The sequence below is a fragment of the Balaenoptera musculus genome, chromosome 17 (assembly GCF_009873245.2).
Source record: "Balaenoptera musculus isolate JJ_BM4_2016_0621 chromosome 17, mBalMus1.pri.v3, whole genome shotgun sequence".
Taxonomy (NCBI): Eukaryota; Metazoa; Chordata; class Mammalia; order Artiodactyla; family Balaenopteridae; genus Balaenoptera; species Balaenoptera musculus.
Genome location: NC_045801.1, coordinates 19,353,058 through 19,377,398, shown reverse-complemented (window position 1 = coordinate 19,377,398; position 24,341 = coordinate 19,353,058). Strand labels below are relative to the sequence as shown.

Here is a 24,341-nt window from a genome sequence, read left to right as displayed (position 1 = left end):
AAACTTCTCTAGTTTTCTTTAATATGACACAGATCAAAATGAAAAAATAAAAGTTTAAGTGGAAAAAAAGACAACACAACTGTGCTGGAAATTCATGACTAGTTTAAGTAACATACAAGCAGTACAGAGAAGTGGTAAAAATCATAATGAAGTGGTTAAAAGCCAGGTTTGAATCCTGGCTCTACTACTCACTAGCTGTGTAACTTTAGCCAAATAACTTAACCTCTCTGTGCCTCAGTTTCCTTATCTGTAAAATATAAATAATAACAGAGTAGTTAGGAGGATTAAGATAGTTACTATTTATAAAATGTTTGTAACAGTGCCTGAAACACTAAGTTTTTGAAATTAAAAATGGACTCTTCAGTTCTAGATGTACGAATCTTTTATAGTTCTCAATATTTGAAATCTTTTGCAATTACTTTTTGGCTTACTTAAGTTTAGGTTTAGATGGTGAAGGTATATAAAATGAGAAAAGAAGGAGGATAGAGGGGGTCTATTTAATGAGGCTATTAAAGGCTGAAATTTTTCCACCTGAGAGGTGAGAAGATAAACATGACATGATTAAAATGTATATGAACAGAATGCGCTAGGCAAAATACAACTGACTTTCTCTTTTTGGCCAAATCTTTAAATAATGGGAAAAGATGTGAAAATGACAGAGAATATAAATACACTGAAGGACTAGCCAACATATAATAAGTACTTATTATGACCTAGGCACTACGCACATTACATGTATAACGTCTCACAATCCCTGTCCATACTAGTAGTAGCAGTAGATACTACTAGTAGTAGAAGATACTACTACTACTTACTCTCCTTATACAAAAGAGGCTTGGAAAGATTAAGCAAAATCATAAATAAAGCTTGTGAATGTATGAAGCAAAATGAAAAGCAAACTGACTCCAGAATCTAGGTTCTAAGCCTAAACAAATTCAGAAAGCACAAAATTACATTAAAAATGACTACTATGAGGAGCTGGAATATATCTAACAACTAACTTTATGTTTAAGGAGCTTAAATATTCTTGTTCTCAGCAAAAAAGTCTTTGGAGGCCAACACTGACAATGGAAAGCAGATAAAACAGACCACTACTCTTTCTCTATAAAATGATTCTCATTTTGCTGGAAAAACTCAGGGACTTTCAAATGACAATAAGTATTTTATAGTTACTAAAAAATAAAGGACACATGACTTGAAAATCTGGAGAACACTAACATGTCTTATTGACTTCTAAGTGGATAATGGATCTAGTTGCTTTTACCTCTTTAATCCAATGGCGATATTCATTAACACCAAAAGTTTTTTTCATCCAGAGACCATAAATATAGCCTGAGATTCCCTTCAATACCCATTCATCAGACCTAAGCAAAAAGTCAAATAATAATACATCATTTTATGTATTTTTAATATAAATAAAATATAATAAATTTTATTATTTTAATAATAAAAATTCTTCAGATATTTTTGGCCAAAGGCCAAAGAGGGTAACAAAACAAGCATTAACATGTACTTCTCTGCCTTCTTAAAGAAAATGAAAGTTACAAACCATTTGGTTTTCCCACTTCCTCTGGCTGAATTCTACCTATCCATTCATTGTACCTTCTTCACATCTGGCATCAACTTAATTATAAGACCACTTTATACTCTTGTTTCAAGGTACCTATGTTTGTGCTTTGCTCTGGCAGTGCTGCTTCCCTTATACCCAAGTCTGCCCATACTGTCTGCCTCTAAGGAAAGACGTGCACACAGCCAGGACCATACTGCTCAATTCTTTTTCTTTTTGTTTTTGATTGATTGATTGATTGATTGATTGATTGATGGCTGCGTTGGGTCTTTGTTGCTGTGCGCAGGCTTTCTCTTGTTGTGGTGAGCGGGGGCTACTCTTCATTGCGGTGCGCAGGCTTCTCACTGTGGTGGCTTCTCTTGCTGCGGAGCACGGGCTCTAGGCACGCAGGCTTCAGCAGTTGTGACTTGCGGGCTCTAGAGCGCAGGCTCAGTAGTTGTTGCACACAGGCTTAGCTTCTCCGCAGCATGTGGGATCTTCCCGGACCAGGGCTCGAACCCGGGTCCCCTGCATTGGCAGGCGGATCCTTAACCACTGTGCCACCAGGGAAGCCCAATACTGCTCAATTCTTAAAAGTCCACATTCTTTTATTATCAATCCCATGCATAATTATCAGTGAGATCCTAAGACCTCAAGTTTAAATACTTATTTTTTAGTTTCTTAAGTGGAAAGGCAATGACACCTTTCATTCATTTATTTATTCGTATGTTTATCCATTCATTCATTCGTTCATTAAAACATTTTGTCTATCATGTTCCAGATACTATCCTTTAATGAAACTATGTGTCTTAGGAAAATTACAAATCAAGAGGTCTTACCCTCCACCCTTTCCCCTCCAGAAAGAAAGAAAAAGACACCAAGACTTACATACTATATATTATAATCATAAGTTATAGTCTTAAGGGAATTTTGTCTATTTCTTCAAATTCACCTCAAGTTTAAAAAAGAAAACAAAAAGTGTTTTATTTCTCACATCTTTCAAGTAAATTAGTACAAATCTAGGAACTAACAGGAAAATCCCTATAGCATCATCACTATTGTAGAGGACCATTATTTTACCTTAAGTATTACCAATTGCACTGAATATTGACATCAGAATTCTAACTATAGTTCTCTGTACACTGAAGTCCTTGTACCTACAGTATTTACTTAGTTCTTTAAGAAACTGATGTTATCAAAATTCTTACCTTATTCTTATTGCAAATTACAAAATTAACTCTATTGATATACTGAGGACACGGCCAAAAATTCAGGATGAAATTTATACTGATTACTTTTCTTTAAATATATATAATAGTGTCTGTTAATTATCTGCAGTTAGGACAAAGTTCAACTTACATTGCAGGAAAAGAAAATAAAAATAAACTTTCCTGATTCTTCTTCTCAGTAGTTGTAAACTTTGAAATTACTCACCAAGACATTCTGGATATGAAACATCCAAAAAATTGCTGGGCCAAGGACTGGGCTAAACACCTTCTAGTCAAAGGCGTCTCATCTATGATCATGGCGCTGTGTAACAGGTTTGTGCTGGCATTGAAAAGAAGAGACAGCTCATTATAACCAAGAAATAAATAATTATTCAATCAAAATAAAATAATCACACTTTTAAAATAACGGAATTTAATTAACACATAAAAGAGAAAAACCAGAATACTGTCCCCAAGAGCTTTTACAATTTTAGTTGAAACTCATAATCTTAATAACTTTTGTTTAAAGCAAGGACTGTAATGTTTCCCATTGATTTCCATGAAAAATATAAATACCCTTTTAGGGGGGTAGGGGGTTGCAGCATCAATCAGAAACTGATATGTTAATCAGACACTAATCTTTTTATGAAGGTCTCTTCTAATTTCAAAAATCTTTTCCTAATAATACTATTAATTTTTTGTGCTATATTATTTACTTTCAAATGCATTGACCCATCAGATTGTCTAAACAACTCTGAAGAATGCAAGAACACTATTATTATGTCCATTTTACAGATGAGAAAATAGACCCCCCCAAAAAAATGACTGACCCTGAGACATATAACTTCTAAATTTGGCACTTTTCAAGGAATGAAAGAAGGGAGGGAGGTAAAGAGGGTAAAAGAAAAAAGAAATAAAATTTTCTCTCTCTTTTTTTTTTTTTGCATACAAATTTCTGATGATATCAGTAAATTTTTAAATAGTGCTAGGACAAAAACCTCACTAGATACCCACATAGTAACTTGTATCATTTTTGTTTTTAATGCATAAGCCAAAAAGAGACTAAAAACACATATGTAAAAAATTAGTATCAGTTAATTCTGGATCAAGATAATATGAATCTTTTGGGTTATTTTGAAATGTTCTTCTTTATGCTTTTCTACATTTTTCAATTTTGAAAACACTGGATTTTCTACAAAGCCAACCATAACTAAAATGAAGGGAAAAGGTTCAAACTGCATCTTAAAATTGATCACAGGGGCTTCCCTGGTGGTGCAGTGGTTAAGAATCTGCCTGCCAATGCAGGGGACCCGGGTTCGAGCCCTGGTCTGGGAAGATCCCACATGTCGCGGAGCAACTAAGCCCGTGTGCCACAACTACTGAGCCTACGCTCTAGAGCCCGCGAGCCACAACTACTGAAGCCCGTGCACCTAGAGCCCATGCTCTGCAACAAGAGAAGCCACCGCAATGAGAAGCCTGCGCACTGCAACGAAGAGTAGCCCCCGCTCACCACAACAAGAGAAAGCCCGCGCACAGCAACAAAGACCCAACGCAGCCAAAAATAAATAAATTAAATAAATAAATTTTAAAAAAAAATTGATCACAAAATAAATAACCTATCTTCACATCATTAACCTAATTTAGGCCTTTTGAATTTGGATACAAACCTAAAAATGCTCATGGAAGCATAAGCAGCCACTTCAACATAAGCCTCATCGATGAATACAGTCTTAAAACAAGAATATGGGTATCGACACGTAAGAATTTCTTCATAAAATTCAAAAACTTCATGAAGATACGACGTGGTATGTTTAAGCAATGGAAGAAGTTGAGGTAAACAAAAATGAGTAACCTAAAAATAAAAAGCAGGGAAGAAGATCATTAAATAAAAGAGTTAACTGAAATCTTAAATTTCCTAAATATCTCAGTTATAAATGAAGCTGCACATAAATCCCTCCCCCCCACCTTTTTTTTTTTTAATAAATCCATGGCACTGAGAGAAAATACTGGTATGAAATTAGTGACTATTTTTACTATGTTTACAAAACATTCATTGCACTTAAGACTTAAATTCATGATGGATTATAAGTCTGAAATGCTTAGATCCAATGAAAATAATAACTTTGGTTCCAAATTAAAATTTCTTTTGCATATGCATACAAAACAAGAACAATCTAAATTTCCAAGGCTTATTGTAAACCTGCCTTTGATTCATAAATATCTAACCTAGTGAATACTGTACATCATAGTACTATCTTAAATAATTAACAGTCATTATACTATCTTCAGTACATATAAAAAACAATAATGAAAACTGCAGGGAAGCTTACTGGTAGTGAGGAGATAAGAAATACCAGCAACAGAAATAATAATTCTGATTTTCTCACATTACATCCCACTTTGGACACAGACACTCAAATATCACATACTGTCTGTCTCTTATTATGATTCTATGCCAAATGAACAACATCAATTATGACATATCACTCTGACTAGAATGACTCAGCAAGGTTTCATGAAGACTACATTTGAGCTAATCTTTTTGAATTGAACAAAAGTTTCATAGATAAGGAGAGGAGGAAAAGAGGACATCCCAAACAGTTAAAGACGGGAAAAAATATGGTTTAGTCAGAAAAAAATCTAAGTAAACTATATTGAATATAACAAACATAAATAGAAAAGTAATGAGGAAAAAGCTAGAAAGGAATATTAGGGTCAAATTCTAGAAGCTCTTGAAAGCCATGCTAAAGAAATTTGATTACTGCAGGATATGGAGGCAAGGAAAGTTTTTAATATACAATAAAAAACCATTCTTCTGACAACATTATAAAAGAACAGATTAGAGACTACCATAAGTGAACGGTGAGCATTTATTTAACATTAGTGGTCAGGGCCCAAACTGCATCATGATAAGCACTCCTCTTGGTACACAAACAAAATATAAAATACTATTCATCAAATAAAGAAGACTCACTTTTAGACAAAACTACATGATAGCAAATCTACTGATACTGCAATAGAAACTATTTATTTGAGACAGAGAAAGATTAAGTCACGGGCTTTAAGTATTCAGGAAAAATATTTCTTGACTGTCATTTACCTTTCTCCCATCCAATGGCTCAGAGTGGGAAAACAAAAATTCTTCCAAAATACAAAGCAGGTACTAATCAAATCTTGATTTTCAAGTTGATCATTTACCAAACATGATAAAATTCACAGCCAATCTTATCAGTGAATATACTTTTAGGAGTCATTGTCAAGACACCAAAAGCAAATCATTCATAAAATATCTTGAGTATTTTCCATGAGTGATTTTATAAATCTTGTGAATTTCAGGAAAGCAAATACAAGAGCAGACTGAGGAGCTCACTGACTTTCCTGGTTGCCCTCAATTTTTGCTCATACAACTGAAAGAAGTTGAGATATACACAGTCACAATATAAGCCTTATAATTAAAACTAAACTAACTGTAATCAAAAACATAAAGGACTAAGAGTAAATAGAGATTCATTCAAATGTTACTTTAAACCTATACAGAGGCTATGAGTGTCAATAACCAATGAATCACTTTATAACCACCAGAAAGTTGATGCTTGAGGAGGCCTAAAACACTATGGGGCTTATCAACTGATCCATGATTTGTGGCCAGATGTGGGATGGGAGGAAATTGGGAGGAAACTTTCATTAGTTCATTGACCAGAATTCTAACCCTGCCTGCCTCAGCCTTTTCTCTTCCCTCTATATATGCTGAAGAGAGAATAAATCTTGCTCTTTAATTTTGAAATTGTAGTATTTCAGGTTCTGGAGATGGAACTATAACATTCATAAACTCATGTTAATTCTGTAACACAATCAGTTACAGAAATCAACCTATATTCTAACCAACCTATACTCTAAGGTATACTTGAAGCTCTTTTGGAACACTAAGCCCTCTGGTGAAAAAAATACAGAATTTTAATATGCCAGCATTTTAAAAGGAGTTCATGTCATTATATATTTCAGGTAAAGAAACCTTTTCTCTCTAGTGATAGTTCTAACAGTTGAAAGAAGAATTAAGAAAAACTTAGTACTTATAATATTCTTCTGATTAGGCATGAAAGAGTGGGAGGGGAAGAAGCAAGAAGCTATGATTTACCTCATGCATATATGGATCTACAAGTATTTCAAAAGGTCCAATGGCCAAGGAGATATTCGATGCAGCTGTTGGAATGGTAAGCATGTAATGGAAGGTTTTCTTCCTCATATCATGGGTATACACTGTCTCCACCAAATCTCCACTGGAAACAGCCACCATTGCAGCATCCACTGTAAATTCTAATTTCCATGTACATAATTCAGAGTATGAATCAACACATGGGAACCAAAATCTAGAAAAAAGATCAACAGTGCAGAAAACATGTTGAAAGTGTAACCTACATTGTTTCTGCCACATATAAGTTATTTTAACATTTACAGAATATGCACAAGAAGAAATTTTAGCTATTTGCCCACTGATGTTTTTTACTGAGCAATCTGAAAGAATGTGATTAAAGATAGAGTCCTGTCTCCAAATATTATTGGCAATATTAATAAAATATATCATGTAGTACCTCCAGTTTAAACCCTGAAAGGAGGTAAGCAATTCTTAGTTTCCAATTTTTTAATTAAAAATAATTTTTACTTGTATACTCACAGTCAGTTTTTATGTAGCATTCATTTTTGGAAACTAAAAATGCTTACAAAAAAGTTTTAAAACATACAATATTCAGAATCTATTCCATAACGTCAGGAAACTGCTTTTCTGGAGTATGTGATGCATTGCATAAATTCAAACAGTGCTGGTAAAGCGAGACATAAAATTTCTACTCAATGTTCTATTCAGATCAGGTTTTACTATGTGCCAGGGTCTGTACTTGTTACTGAAACACGGAGAAATATAAGACATCATCCCTGGCTTGGAGGAGTTAATAATCTGAGGAGACTACACATAATATTTCAATAACATGGTTAACTGTAGAGCTATGAGAATTAACTACAATTACATGCAACAATAAAGGTACATCTCACTACCACAATGTTACACAAGAAAGGCAGATATAAAGAGCATAAGGCATATGCTTCCATTTAATAAAGTTCAAAGATAGGTGTTATCAATCTACAGTATTTTAGAAATCAGGATGGTGGTTGCCCTAGGGCAGGAGGCTACCAGGTGGGCAAGAGTGAATGGAAGTGGGTAGAAGGGGGTACTCTGTGATGCTGGTAATGTTAATGTTCTTTTTCTTGATGTGAGTGTGAATTACACGAGTTTGTTCACTTGTGAAAATGTATTGAGCTTTCTATTTACAATTCGTGTAATTTTCTGTATGTTTTACTTCAATACAAAAGTTTAAAAAATGAAAGAATTGAGACAACTTTAGAACATTAGACTTGAAAAGGAAAGGAGGGAAGACAGGATTGAAGAGGAACAAGATTCAGAAGAGGTTCAAGTAGTTGGGGATCAAGCTCATACTTCTCATTTTATACTAAATACATGTATTGCATATTCATAGAAAAAATGCAATTGAAAAAATGAAATCAACTGAAATACGTAAGAATTAGTAATCTACCTTGTGGAATTTTGATACCCACAAGAGAAAACATGAGCACCTCTCTCTGCCATACTTCCCTCTACACTGGGTACCACAAAATGAAGACCTCCTTTTGGCTGATCCAAAGAAAAATTGATGTGTATCTTTAGCACCTTTAATTCTGCAACAAATAAATACATACATACATTGATATATAAAAATATAGTTAGGTAACAGTGGTCGATATAATAAGGGCAAAGACTTATACTGAACATAAAGTGGGAATCAAAGGCTGAGTTTTACATAAAAGATCACACTACTTAACCTAGTGTAGGCTTTTACCATCTCTTTGCCTACAGGAACTCAACAGTCTGCTTCCACTGGTGTTCTTACCTCCACTCAATTCTAGTCACTGCTAGTTGTGTTCTCCCAAAATATTGGTCATACCATATCCCCCTCTCAACATTTCTGACAATGCTATACTGCCTAAAGAAAAGAGTTTAAAACTACCACATAGTTAAGGCCTTCCAGATCCAATTCAAAACTTACTTTTCAAGTTTGTTCTGTTAGTACATTCTCGCACAGATAGTTAACCCTACTTGTGACTTTAAGGAGTAGGAGGAGTAGGGAGTGGGGTAGTAGGGAAGGACTACCCAAAAATTTACATTATGCAGCATTATTTACTATGTTTGATTTCTAAGTAATAAATACGTGTTGCTTCCGTTAAGATTAAAAAAGATGTTCCTTTTAATTTCCCTCCAAACATTGCAACCAATATGGACTTTCTCCAACCCGTGAACATGCAATGATGACCTTCCATGCCTGCCCCCTAAACTAGGCAACCCCCCTGCAAGGTAAACCCCTCCCCCCACCATATACACACACAAACTATCCAAAAAGAGCAAAAACAAAACAAAGTCTTTTACTTCCTTATCTTGGTTAATTTTATAAAGCAAAATAAAGGTAGGCAGAAGGTTATGTATGATAATTATAATGGCTGTAACTTTATACAAGGAAATAAAGAAGATTCAGAAATAATAAGACAAAGTAAAAGTAGGCAGAGTGGGTGTTAGCAGCCCTACGTTCTAGCCTTGGCTCTACTACTAATTAGTGACACTCAGCAGGTCACTTACTCTCTTTAAACCTCAGATTACTCTTCCATAAAAGGAAAGAATTGAATCAGATGACTTTTTAGGATCCTTCCTTTTATAAAATGCTATAATTCTAAACTGAGTAAATACTGTGTGGGTTCTCAAATCTTGACAAATTGTTCCAACCATCTAATTTTTGTTTTATAACTTTCGCTTTAAAAGCAACAGTGAAATGAGTTGCTTTTTGTCATAGCCCTTGATTGCTATTTTCCTGTTAGCCAATTATCTTTAAGGAAAAAAAGAGCTTCCAACTCCTGTATATTTCAACTGATTAATTTATAATTTAGGTACCATTAATTTTCATGAAAAGATTCTAGTCACTGAATCCAACATGATTTTACTGTATACTCAACATGTTCTTGGTATTTTACCATCAACGTGTTTCCATAACTCTGATGGAACCTTAATGCAAAGTTCTCCATTTCCTGCATCAGGATCCACAGCACTAACCGCAGCTGCGTAAGCATTGGAAAAATAATTGAGATTTCTCCTGGGGGGGGGAAAAAAGAGAAAGCCAGCTTTAATAATAAGCCATATATTTCACCAAGCATTTTCTTAAATACTTGGCACCATTTGTTTGTAACCATTATATCAATTTACATAACTCACAGGAATGCTCTTTAGCCAAGTAACTGTTGCTCTATTTCCTAAGACTAAAACTATTAAACTATAAATGCAATGGCATATATAGTCTACTTGCCAATGCTATGTGATTATTATGACTATCACACCCTTCATTAATTTTAGAATGCCAAAGCCACTACACTTTCTTAATACAAATGTAAAGAATATACATAGAATTGAAGAAATAATTATTCTTTATCAATCTGGCAAAAATTTGAATGGATTCAACAAGCTTTATAATCTAATAGAAATTAAGAGGTTTAAAACAAATCAGAATGGGAATTAATTCCTCAAAATATAATACTGCTCCCCTCCACTCCCCAGTACGTGACAATGTAAGCTTAATGAAGGAGAGGAACTTTTGGATGGTTCACTGATATATCCCCTAAATGCCAGGGGGCACTCAAAAAATATTTGTTCAATAGGTACTTGGCCTTATTTCCTACTGAATGAAAATAATACACAGAAGCCTTATGGAAATATGAAAATACTGTTCTCATCTGATTTTCTAATTTTATTCCATAAAAATAACTCACATATATATGTATATACATGCACACACATATCGCATTTCCTCACTGAAATCAGTTAAAGTAATATGGAAGAAGTGGAAGAAAGAAAAAAGACAAGGAATGGCAAGAGCGAGAAAACAAGATCAGACACAATACTGTGAGCCATATTCTTGTTGTGCACCTTTATGTCTATCATCTTGCCATTAGATAACTCCACAAAGTAAAGTCAGTGATATTTCACTAGCTTAATAAATTTTTAACCTAGTTAAAAGATAAGTTTCATATACTCTACAGAGTAATTATAGGGAAAATAAAAGAGGAAAAGCCATGAAAGAAAACATTAAACTTACACTCTCAATATGACGGAGGCCATTCCCCCCCCCATCTCCAACTCTCTCCTAACTAGGAAGGATGTACTATTAACTACGACTTTTAACAACTACAAAACACAAGGTTCTGAAAGTAGTTAAGCAGACTTCTCAATAATTTTAACACTTTCTTTCTCTTAGATAAATAAGTAAAATAAAAGGTATTAAAAACTCCAGGACCACAATAAAAAACAAATGACTGTTTTTTCACATACCATCTTTTTTTGTTTGTTTTTAATTATCATACAGTAAAAGTAACTTTTTTCCTTTGGTATATAATTCTATAAATTTTAACATGTGTAACCGTCACCACAATCAGGATATAGAACAGTTCTGCCATCCCCAAAAGCCCCTTGTGCTATGCCCTGTGTAAAATAAATGGAATCATACAGAATGCAACCTTTTGAGGCTGGCTTATCTCACTCAGTATGTCTTTGAAATTCATCTAAGGTGTTACATGTATCTATTGTTTGTCCCTTTTTATAATGAATAGTATTACATTGAATAGACTGTACCACAGATTGTTTATTCATTCATCCACTGAAAGACATCTGGGTTGCTTCCAGCTTTTGGCTATCAGGAATAAAGCTGCTACAAATAACTGTGTATCAGTTTTTATGTGAATTTAATGTTCATTTCTGTAGTACAAACACCCAAGAGTGGGACTGCTGAGTCATATGGTAAATATAAGTTTAGCTTTGTAAGAATCTGCTAAACTGTTTTCCAGAATAGCTATACCATTCTACATTCTCATCAGCAATATATGAACATGCCAGTTGCTCTGCATCCTTACCAGTACTTAGTTAACATACCATCTAATTTTAAAAACTACTTTGTATATTTATAGGTTGCAATTTCTTTTCAATAAAATTTCAAAAACATGAAATCTGAAAGATAGCTGAAGAACTTGTAATATCCCCCAGTTATCTGTGAAATTCAAAAATAAAAAAATCTTTGTTACACAAAAGGCCAAATTTAATTAATATTACATATTAAACCACTCATTTTTTTTCTATGGAAAATTATTCTCACTTAATCTTATTTCCTGAGAAAAGGTAAAGTGGTCCAAATAAAATGGTGAGTCATTATAAATGGAATCTATTGGAAAGTCAGTTATGAGGAACAATCTTCTCATGGTTTGGATTTCAGTGTTTCCTTTCATAATATGAATCAAAAATGTTTCCTTCCATAATAACCTAATAAAAGCCAAAAATTACAAGACAAGATTATAAGTGTTTCCAATTTTCAGAATAATAATGATTGCAAAATATTAATATGCCCCTGCCCTATAACTACCACCATGGCAATCCCCATTCTTCCTTAAGGAAACAAAGCTTAAAGGTGAGTAATGTTGTAGGGGATACTTAAAAACTAGTAAATTAAGGTAATCAAAAGAATTTTCTCCAAGAACCTATTATAAATATCTATATTAAATTAAAATAATCTGTTAATTCTTTGTCAGATAAAGAACGTGTGCTTCTTAAAACTGTGTGCAGATTTTACAAAACTTAAGATTTAATTATTTGTAAACTTTTTCTCCATTTAAAAAAATTTCACGGAAGCACAATATACGTCAGAAATATATATATACACTCTAAGTATACAGTTCGATGAATTTTCACAAAACCAAAGCAGCCAGCATGCAGAGCAAGAACAGAACTTTACCAGCCTCCCAGAAGCCCTCTTGTAATCACTAACCTAGCCCTGCTTCCTACCACCAAGGGTAACCTATTATTCTGACATCTAATGAGATAGATTAACAACTTAATACACATTCTTTTGTGTCTGACTTGTTTTATTCAACATTAAGTTTGTGAAATCCATCCATATCATTGCATCTAGCTGTTGGTCATTCAGTCTCATTACTTTTAGAATTCCAACAGTGTAAGAATATACCACAATCTACCATTCTACCATTGATGGGTTTTCAGGTAATTTACAGTTTTGACTATTACAAATGCTGCTGTGAACAGTTCTGTACTTTTTTCTTGGTGAACATATTGGATATACACGTAGGAGTGAGACCACCAATCATAGAGTATGTATACATTCAATCTCAATTTACATTTCTATTAGCTGTGTTTGAGAGTTCTACTCTATATCCTTGTCAACACTCAGTTTTTTCTTCTGTCTTATAATTCACATACAGAATAAAATAAATAAATAAGTAAAAGCCAACAGAAAAATCCATTTTCCAGAAATGGAACCAATATCAAAATTAACAAAAATGATTTTCAAAAATAATTGAAACAACATTTGATAATGATGCCATGAAATAAGGTTGCTTAGAGAAAACTCCACCTTAACAAGTTTTTCTATGAAAAAGCCTAGGGAATTTCACTGATAACAAGCTCAAACTTGAGTCAATTACTTTAAAGTAGCTATTTGTTAAAAGCTAATGAATTTCAAGCCACTAGAAATAATGAGTATAGATAAGAACAAAATGGCTTTACTGCTATGCATGTGTAATTACAAGAAGTCCAAATAAGAAGAACCCTATCTAGTTCTAGGGTTACCACATTTAAGAAAACACAATGCCAAACCAGAGAGTATTCAGAGCACGGCAAAGAGAATGGTTAACAAATTTGGAAAGAGTTTTAAATGAGGAATGGTTGAAAGTACTGAGATACTACAGACTGGAAAAGAGAAAACTTACGGGAAAACAATTTTTAACAAGCATAAGTTTGTGAACATTATAGCAAAACAGACTGTGGCTCGATGTAATAAAGAACTTTCTAGCATTCAGAAATGAAAGGGGTGCTTTAAAATATAGTAAGCTCTCCTGAGCTGGATGTATTCAAGCAGAAGGTAGAATAGTATAGGAAAAATTCCTGCTGAAGTTTTGACTAAACAAACCCCAAAGTTCTTCCAATTATGACAACTAAATTCCAAGCAATACTACTAAAACAACTGCCAGTGAGGCACTGTGGGCTGAGTTAAAATATAAAACTAGTATCCATATTACTTAACCATAATCAATAAAGGAATCAACCACTTCTACCATATGATATCAGTAAAATAATAACACTTAAAATCTCTTTGTAGACGTCTGTATTAAAATATAGGACCTAGAAAATTTTTTTTAAAAAAAGCAATTTAAAAAATCAATTCTAATCACTCTAAAAATTGCTCCAATCACTCAAAGTTACTTCATTTATATCTTAAGTTAGCTTCATTTCTACTGCCACTCCTTAATGGAAATGAAGACAGGAGACAGGAATTAAACTGATTCTTGAAACTCAGGAAAGTGGAGACTTTTCAAGTAAAATAAAAAAGGTCTTCTCAAAGTAGCAAAGCCTATCCAGGGAAGGAAAAGAAACAAGGAGGAAAGAGATGTCAGCCACTGTAGGCTACTCACGCACAGAAACAGTCTCTCTGGAAAAATCTACATTTACCTTATTCTAAGAAGAGAGAAATGTAGCAAAAAAAAAGAAAAGAAAAAACAAATACAAACAGAAAAACCACCGAAGAGACATAGCTTCTATGGAGGCAAACTATACCTACAATATGTAAGATTCAAACAGAAAATATATTTGGAGAAACTTCAAGTGCTTAAATTATTTTCCTGGCAGACAATAAGCCAGAGAGAGAGAGAGAGAGAGACAGAGACACAGAGACACAGACGGAGAGAAAGAGAAGCCTTATAGATGTTACATAACCAACAGGTATTTTATTTGCTAGCACAGGTAATTTAACAACTCAGCTAACGTTTAGTTGGATCAAATAGGTAGAAATGCCTTTTAGTCCCTTATCTAAATGTTTCCCTTCCTTGCATTCCCCCTGCAGTTCAAAGGTGCTGAATCTCAACCAAGGTAAGCACACTCTTGCCATTAAAAATAGGAGGGCCTGGCACCTTAACTTTAAAACAAATAAGGAGAAAATGTGATGAAGTAGCATATTACTTCTTTGAATGTTAGGACATTCTTGTACATATTCAAGACTAAATTTAACCACTGAGTTTTAAGTTTAACTTTCAATTCAAATCTGCTACATTTAATTTCTGTTTCAGCTTTAGCAGAAATTTTACTGCTTCATTAGAGAAAGTTACTTTAGAAACAAAAAAAGTAACAGAAGTATCTAAAGACCTTAACTATCTGCTTTTGCCAAAGTTCTCTTTAAAAATAAATAACATCATTCACAGGAGATACCTTTCACATCTAATTGCTAAGCAGTATTTCTTCTGAATAACTGGGAGGTTTCTGTCTTTTGCCTTACAAATCTTATAAACAATAGTGCTTCCCTCATTTCGTATGGCAACCAGAAATATCAAAACCAAATCTACAGTTTTCCTCTAGTAACTTAACAGTGTGGTACCCACCATCCTATACTTTTTTACCCTTTGTGCTAATTTCATTAGCTACTTTAAAAAACTGTTGTCTAATAAAATTCTAAAACCACTCTCAAATCTTCTTTTGAACAAGTCAGAGAATAAACAAACACCAGCAAAAATAACTGTCATCTCTCTTAAAAAGTAATCAGGATTCTAGAGCCAGGCAGAAAATACTAAGTGACCATGGTTTAGAGAGCTCTGGTGCTACCTGAAAAGAAAAGTTTAAATATATTCTATCGTTCCCAATTTCCTAACCTAACCTGCGAAAATATTCTCCTTCATGACTTCCTTTTCTTTCTTTATAATACTAAAAGTGATGAGGTATCTTCCCTATCACTAGGGAAAAGTTTTAGGGGATATCATCACCTCAAAATTAACATAGCAAAGCTTGCTTTCTCAACAGATTTGAAGTCCACTGTTCCTGTCATTGCACTGTCACAGGTTATCTTCTTTGAGACCTGAGCAGCAACAACTGGTAAAGCAGCTGTGCAAACACTGTTTTGTGACTGGCAGATGGAGAAGCTTCCTTACCCTGTCATCAATGCAGAGTTCTAGGCTCGACAGGGTGGCTATTTTGGCCTCTGGCAAGGTAATGGCTCCCCTACCTGCTCTTTTACACATGCCTTTTCCATCCATTAGTGGTACATACTTACTGCTCCAAAGGCAAATGATTGTTTTTTTCTGGGGGAAAGAGGATGCAGATGATTTTGTAATAAGTCTTTTCATGTCAGTTCCACAAGTGTGGCTGTAAAAGCATGTAATTTTTTTTTTTTTTAAATACGTGTCTATTTTAAATTTATTTATTTATTTATTTTTGGCTGTGTTGGTTCTTCGTTTCTGTGCGAGGGCCTTCTCCAGTTGTGGAGAGCGGGGGCCACTCTTCATCGCGGTGCGCGGGCCTCTCACTGTCGCGGCCTCTCTTTGCAGAGCATGGCTCCGGACGCGCAGGCTCAGTAGTTGTGGCGCACGGGCTTAGTTGCTCCGCGGCATGTGGGATCTTCCCGGACCAGGGCTCGAACCCGTGTCCCCTGCATCGGTAGGCAGACTCTCAACCACTGTGCCACCAGGGAAGCCCAAAGCATGTAATTTCAACCACTCACCTTTATAGAATGGGAAGTCACATGAGCAATTCAGAGACATCCTGAATTTTCCCAACACCGTTTTCTCTTCTGAGTTTCAAAGATTTTAAACCAATGATTATTGGGATGATAAATATGTCTATTGATAAGTCTCCTTTCTCAACCCTCCCAATCCCTTAAAGCAGTGGTTCCTTCTCAAGCTTTACCTTTTATCAGAATCACCTGGCAGGCTAGTTGAAACACAAATTGCAAGACCCTATCCCCAGTTTCTGAACCAGTAGGGCCGGGGTACTGCTTGGAAATTTGCATTTCTAACAAGTTCCCAGGTGATGTTGATGCTGCTTGTCTAGGTGTCACACTTTGAGAACTGCTGCCGTTAAGTCAAATATTATACATACAGACTAGTTAAAATATCACCTTGACTAAACAGAGTTTACAGTTTGGGGCATTCTAACCCAAAATACTAAGAATCACAGAAATGATATAATCCAATGCTATCAAAATGGAAAAAACAAGTGCCTTCAAATGTAGTTGACAGTATTTAAAGCAGTACAAATATTCCCAGGGCACAATCAAGTGAAATGCTAAAAAGAGCCATAAAAGAATAATAAGTAATCCTATTTTCCTAAGGAAATAATTCAAAGTAAAAGAAAAAAAAAGATCTAGAAAATAATCATGTCATCCACAGTATACTGAATAAATGGAATATTACCTGGCCATAAAAACAATAAAAAAACGAAGTCTATCATGTTATACGTGGAAAGGTGAAAACAAAGTATTTAAATGAAAGATGCAGAACATAAAGCTGATCACAAAGATATAAGTTTACTGATAAAAATCAGAAGTAGCCTCAATAGATGCAATACTTAAAGTGAAGGAATGAGATATTTCAGACTATTTTTATATGATATTCTAAAGCTGTCAAATATTTTATAGAATATTTTAAAGTAGTTTTTGGTCTACAGATTACAGTATCATCTAATTCACTGAAGATTACATTAATATCTATGAAACTAATATTTTTTTAAAACTTTTAAAGTAGAAAAATGGCTAAGAAAATTTATTTAAAGTTCTCTGATAGTACTTCTTTAAAAGTGCAGTCTGAAGAAAGGAAACTTAATAACTTACTATGTTGGCCAGAGCTAGTAAAATTTTTTGAACCAAATGTGTGCAGTGGTAGAAGCAACAGAAATTATAATTAGAAAAGATAAATTGGGAACCAGAATCTAATAATAATCTAAGAAAAATTGGTTGAAAAAAATTAATCCAATCAATGAAAAAAAAAAACTGTTAGAAATATCGACTTTTAAAGCATGTAACTTACTGTTTTGATTCATTGTGACAAACTTCCAAGGTTGGATCATTATAAATAAAAGCAGCTTCTAAATCATTGATCCTTACTCGGTATATTCTACACTGTTTGCTGTTCAACTTGATTCTATTTAAGTTTGCAACTGTGGGAAATATAGTCAGTTCCACAAATCCCTGTAAAGATAAAGAATAATAATTTCATTAAAATGAACACAGGTATGTTTTAGAACATATTTCTTTGATTTCTACTACTTATACACATACTACAATCCGGAGACAGAATCCCAAATAGCTACACACATACAAGTATTCTCCAAGGATCTTCACTTCAACTATGGCTGTCCTAGTGACTGAATGGGTGTGAATTACGTATACTTTATCATCCTGGTGTTCACATTCACTATCAGTGAAAAGTAGACCATCTGCTAGAAAAGAAAGTAAAAGGACTACTCACAAATATAAGAATTTATAGACAGACTGGAATCCAAACAGAGAGGAAGGGGAAAAAAAAAAAACCAACAGAGCAAAAAGAGAATCAAAACCACTTCAGTGAGTAAAAGAACAAGGCCCCTCAAAATAGGGTAAAAAACTATACCACCAAAGCTAACAAGTATGAGTCTCTCCTCATGGGAGGTAAATGAGGACGTGAAGTGGCAAGAGTTACAAGAAACATTTAGGCAAGTAGGGAAAAATCTACTGCCACCTACAAGAGCAGCAGACACTTCAAGGTGCTGCATCATTTCCTACCAAGCAGTCCCAAGGCCATACATAGTTCTACCACATTAGCTGTGTGGCGAGCCATCTATCTGAAGCAGGTACATAAGACACGAGAGACAGCTAAAAATACCGACTGTCCACCACCCTCTTGCACTGAATCAAATGGGAAAGATGGACCACTGAAACACTGAATGTATGTCCAGTGAGTTTAATATTCTGGATTGGAAACATAAAATATGGAGGACATGAAACAGTAACATTTCAGGGGCTGCAACAGGAATATCTAAGATGAAATTCAGGCAATAACCATACAGAACTAGACTATAACAACTGTAATGGCTACTATTTAATGAGTGCCACTATATGCCAGACGTTACACTACTTTCCTATGTTCTCTCTAATCCCATTAACAACTTTAAGAGACAAGTACTACTTTATACTTTTTACAGATTAAGAGTTAAGAAAATTATACCATTAGTAAGTGGAGAACTGAGATTCAAACCCACATCTAAATGATCCCAACTGATTCCCATTATGCCACAATGTCTCTCAGTACAATGCTTTTAAATAACATGCAAGAACGTAAGAATATTTTTTAGATAACATTCAGCCCAACTACTCAAAAGCCTATTGATTCCACAGCCCTTTTTCCCCCAATTCCCAAATAAGAGAGTCATACATCCTTAAATTAGACCATCTGGACAGATTTATGTGGAAGCAAATAAGAACAGAAAAAAGCAGAAGCAAAAATACTGCTGATGAAGTCTCTGCGTTGAAAGGTGTTAAACTGTGAGCAACTGTATGAAAATCCAAATTCCCTTAATTAGCATACCAGCAATCCAATGACCAATCTACATAAATGAGCTTGGATCAGCTGAAAGACAGCAAGGAGAACCAAGATAATGTCAAAAGTGAACTAGAAAAGATTATGGAAAGTGCTGTCATGAAGTGGTTACAGGAGTGAGACATAAGAATAGGCTTTTGCTTTCTAAACTAAGTTTAACAATAATAAAACAGTGAACGGAGTATACTTCATGAAGATAGGGAAAGCCCAGTCTCCTTGAACCATCAGGTCTCTGACACCACCTACAGCCCTAACCTACACCTGCCTGCAACATACAGACCCACTGACTGGCCTCCAATCCCTGTCAGCCTTGGCTACTAGCATAACTGCAAACCCCCAGGTCATCTAACCTCTCACTTACTCTCTTCTTCTTGCTCCTGCTCTCTCCCCACCACCTGTCAGCTGACCATCCTCCTAGAGTCCCTACCCCATTTGAAGTAACTCCCCTGTGCTATTCAACCTTTTCAAAAACTCCTCTACCTGTCAGCCTTAGATGAAACATCTCTTGAATCCCCTTTGAAAAGAAGCTACTTATTCTTTCACTCACTATAAATTAGAAGAAGGGAAAACAGGAAACCTCCTACTTTCCACTATTTCTACATCATTTATAGGCTTTTATATAGCATATGCCATAAGAGCAAGGGCAGAATAGTGTCATTGTCTTCTTGAGGTAGACTGCCTGCATTCAAGTCCAGCTCCACTACTCGGTAAGTATATGATCTTGAGCTAAGTTACTCTAGCTCTCTGTACTTCAGTTTCCTCATCCATAAAACAAGAATATTGACACTACCTACCTATTGGTGTTATTATAATTGAGCAATACAAGGAAAGCACTTAAAATCATAGCTGGCATCTAGTAAATGTTTTTATTATTGTCCTTTTCTACTTCTTTTCCTATGCGTTCAAGCCATACAGGTACACCATCCTCTGTTCCTCTCATTAATATTGCCCAAATTCCCCAATACTCACTGAAGGTTCATTCTTTACCTTTCTAACCCATCTCAGTCATCACTCTACATGACATGAATGCAGACACAACTGATCCATGCAGTACCACTGCTTCGAAGTTCCCTGATTTCAATTCCTACAACCTTCACTGCCATTCCAGGAGAGCAATCAAGATCACACTCTGAACAACACCTCTTCACTGCTCAGGACCGCTCTGACGCTGACATCTTAAACTGGAACGTCCACAATGCCTGTACTTCTCTGCCAGTCCTCCTGTTCAACCACAGGAAATTCTCCTGTTCCTTGGCCTCCTCCAGTTTCTCACTACAATCCTCCCTGGTATTTTTAGCGCTACATTCTTCCTCATCCACCCAAGATCCTTAACTTGAACCACTCTACTGCCAACTATCGATTCTCTTGCCCTTCTGCTGCACATACCTATCTTTCCCTCCTGTTTAGGAAGGATCCTTCCACTACTGCACTAGAGGTCATCCTCTGCAGTATTCTCAGAAATCCTGCTCTATTAATTACCCTCTCCTATAATTACAATCTCTCCTCTTTATAGGACTTTTTTCCATGCCTACAAACATGTTCGACTCTCATTTATCTTTCTTTTAAAATCTTGAGATTTATGTCACCTCAAATAAATTAATTTTTGCCCTTTTCCTGGGGTTACTGTATCTTGGTTCTGAACTGACACTAATCCCTGGAGTCCCAAAACATTACAGTAGTCCACTAGTCACACTGGAAGTCTTTGGGGGTTTTTTTGTTTGTTTGTTTTTGGCTGTGCAGCGCGGCTTGTGGGATCTTAGTTCCCCGACCAGGGATTGAACCTGGGCCCTCGGCAGTGAAAGAGTGGAGTCCTAACCACTGGACTGCCAGGGTATTCCCCAGACTGGCGGTCTTTGGAGGTCAAGTAATAAAGGGGTTCCCACGTCTAACGCAGATTAGGACTGGAGATTATTTCCCCAGTCCAGAACATACAGAATACATTTTAGTAATTGGCAAATCCCCATAGTCATTCCCTGACCTCACTCTCTGAGTGAGGACTACAGTGGAAGGACTAAGTGGACACCACTGGAACACCCATCCCCCTTCTCCAAGAGAGTAAATCAACGCAACTAGACATCTTTGGGGAACTGCAGAGATTAATGCCACCACCACAGAGACTTGAATGATGCCTACTACATCTTCATTTAACTCAATTATTTGGCGAGTGCAAAAGTCAAGTAGGTTTTCGAGAATGATAGTGATTTATCACAAACTTGCCAATCACAACCATGTTTGCAGATGCAGTACTTTGACCGCAGCAAATCAGCACAGTTCTTGGTAGCTAATATTGTGATTAATTATCAGGCCAATTTTTTTTCCCCCAATTCCTATCAGAAAAAAAAAAAAAAAAATCAATCAGAAGCAGGTTGTCTTCCAGACATCAGAAACCCCTCACTGTCATCTAGTAACTAATAACTATATCAACTCTCCTGCTCAGTCAAAACATAGTCCAAAAGTCCCCTGATAGCCCAGAGGACAGGATAGCCCAGAGAATTACACGGGTATGTTATACTGACAACATTATGCTATCTGGACCTGACCTGGTAAGAAAGGAAGAGTAAGTTCTCTAAATGCCTTAATAGAAAACACGTGGATAGCAAAGGCTGCGAGTTAAATCCCATGAAAGTTCAGGGGCCTGTCACATCAATAAAGCTTCTAAGGTTCCAGTGGTCTGAGGCACATAAAAATAAACCTTCTAAAGTGAAAGACAAGTTGCTTCACTTTGCACTGCCCACCAAGAGGGGGAAAAAAAGGAGGCACAAAAATTGGTAGGCTTCTTTGGATTCTGAAAGCAATATACACATTTAGGCATACTACTTACTAAGCAACCTATAAGGCTATCAGCTTTGAGAGCAGTCCAGAGCAAGAAAGCGTTCTGCAGTAGGTCCAGGCTGTGGTTCAAGCTGCCCTGCCACTTGGGCATTATGACTCAGCATGTCCAACAGTATTGGGAACGTCCACAGCAGACAAAGGTGCTTTACTGACTCCGGCTTTCTTCAACAGAATGACAGTACACCATCATTCCTGGGGTTTCAGAGGAAACCCATGACTTCTTCTGCCCACAACTGTTTTCCATTTGCAAAGCAACTACTGGTTTGCTACGAGACCCTGCAGTAGAGACTGCACACATGATCATGGGACTCCCCAAAATTTCATGTAATTTTTGTTACCTAAAATGGCCATTACGAACTCAGTATGTGCAGTAGCTTTCCATTTTCAAATGGAAACAACACCTCTGGACCAGGCCCAAGCAAGTTCATAGGCACAAAGAGCAAACAGCATGAGCAGGTGACTCAGAATCCAACGGGACTTGTTCCCATCGCATCTCCACCGCTCCCTCAATCCACACCCACGGCCTCGTGGAGAGGTCCCCATGCTCAATTAAAAGAACAGGACAAAGCAGAAGGCTGAATTACTAGTAAGTCTGCACAGCACGCCAGCGCAGTGGGAAGTGGGTGGTAGCTGCCAACAGAACCCACTGAAGCGTGGTCCTGAAAGACACGGAAGAAAAGCCTACTGTGGGCAGAGCGCTGGTGAATACAACTGGCTGTACACTGTTTATAGAAGCAGAGATGACCTGAAGTATACATCTACACTGATCCACGGCAACTGCTGGGTTGGCCAGCTGGTTAGGAATATGGAAAGAACAAGACAAGAAGACTGAAAATAAGAGGATGGTGGGAGAAGTAAGTGTAAAAATGAATTTCTCGGAGTAGCTATAATATGAAAATATTTATGTCATCACATAAGTGACCAACAGAGGCATCCTCAGAGACTGCGGAGGGGGCCCTCAAAAATCAACTGGCAAGATTATCTATCCAGTAGATGTCCCAGACTCTTTCCCTAGCCACCCTGCTCAATATACAAAGTGGTCACTGGGGCAAGAATGGAGGCTATGCATGAACCCAGCAACATGGTCTTCCCCCAACAAAGCTTATCTGGCTACCACCACTGCTGAGTGCTCACCTCCCAATAGCAGAGGATCAAAATGAGCTTCTAATACGGGACCTTCCCAGGAAGGATCAGTTAGTCACTCAGTAGTAAAATGACTACATTAGACAGCTGGTATCATGGAGGGAGACAGTAATTTGTCCTTATATAAAAAAGACACATATTCTACATTTTCCTTCCCTAACTATAATATACTTGCAAAAAGCCATACATGTCAACATGCTATCCCATACATGCCTCCATGTGTACAGAAAAGTGTGGCAGTGGGCTCTTACACACAAAATTTACTTGTTTTACCTTTTGTCCTATCATCCAGAGCAGCTGACACGATCAACTACTGAAGGCTCAGTTACAGCACCAATTGAGACCTCCAAAAGGATGCCATCTTAAACTAGCAGACAATATATCAGGTCATCTCTTCATAGCCAAAATAGATCTGGGAACCAAGGGACAAAAGTTGGAGTGACTATGTTCACCATTCCTTCAGAAAGCCACTGAACAATTTTTGCTTCTTGTCTTCATGACCTCAGGGTCAGTGTGTCTGGAGGTCTTAGTACCTAAGGGAGGAATGCATCCACCTGGGCACAGAGTCATGGTTCTATTAAACTGGAAGCTGAGACTTGACCACTTTGGGCTCCTCATGCCACTGAACCAACAGGCAGAGAAAGGGGTCACTGTACTGGCTGGAATGACGAGCAGCAACTGAGATTCTACTACACAATAAAAGCAAGAATTCCATCTGCAATCCAGGGGATTCACTGGAATGCCTCTTAGGTCCACTTGACCAACAGTCCTAATCAATGGAAAACTGCAACAACTCAATGAAGTCAAAACAAGCAAGGATGTAGATCCTACAGGAATGAAGGTCTAGGGCAGACCAAAAGAAATGCTGTCAAAAGGAAAGAGAAAAATGAATGGGTGGAGGAATAAGGAAGCTGTGTATATCAACTCTGACCTTGACACCAGCTAAAGAAAGCAGAGGCTGTAGCAATTAATTTTCACATCCTTTCAACCACTTTTCCTCTACTGTCTTATATGAAAGATACTGGTGACAGCTAATATCTTAGAAGGGAATAATGCTGAACTGCCATTTCTTCACACCAATAGATTAGTCCAGGGATCAGCAAACTTTCTCTTAAAGGGCCAGATAGTAA

The 24,341-nt window shown here is 36.3% G+C and overlaps 1 protein-coding gene across 10 annotated transcripts in view; it reads right to left on the bottom strand.

The window, feature by feature from the left end:
• The window catches only part of TAF2 (TATA-box binding protein associated factor 2), an 81,700-nt gene that overhangs the window by 54,497 nt on the left and 2,862 nt on the right, over nt 1-24,341 (bottom strand). For 6 of the 10 annotated variants that reach the window (XM_036830116.1, XM_036830117.1, XM_036830118.1 and 3 more), the window contains exons 3-9: nt 17,689-17,849; nt 9,823-9,941; nt 8,340-8,481; nt 6,890-7,121; nt 4,422-4,606; nt 2,981-3,094; nt 1,265-1,364 (exon numbers count right to left, since the gene is read on the bottom strand). In XM_036830116.1, coding sequence (XP_036686011.1) covers nt 1,265-1,364; nt 2,981-3,094; nt 4,422-4,606; nt 6,890-7,121; nt 8,340-8,481; nt 9,823-9,941; nt 17,689-17,849 — 1,053 coding nt within the window. Of the gene's footprint in view, nt 1-1,264; nt 1,365-2,980; nt 3,095-4,421; nt 4,607-6,889; nt 7,122-8,339; nt 8,482-9,822; nt 9,942-17,688; nt 17,850-24,341 lie in introns of those variants that run through there. The other 4 variants (XM_036830121.1, XM_036830122.1, XM_036830123.1 and 1 more) reach the window with 4 other exon arrangements.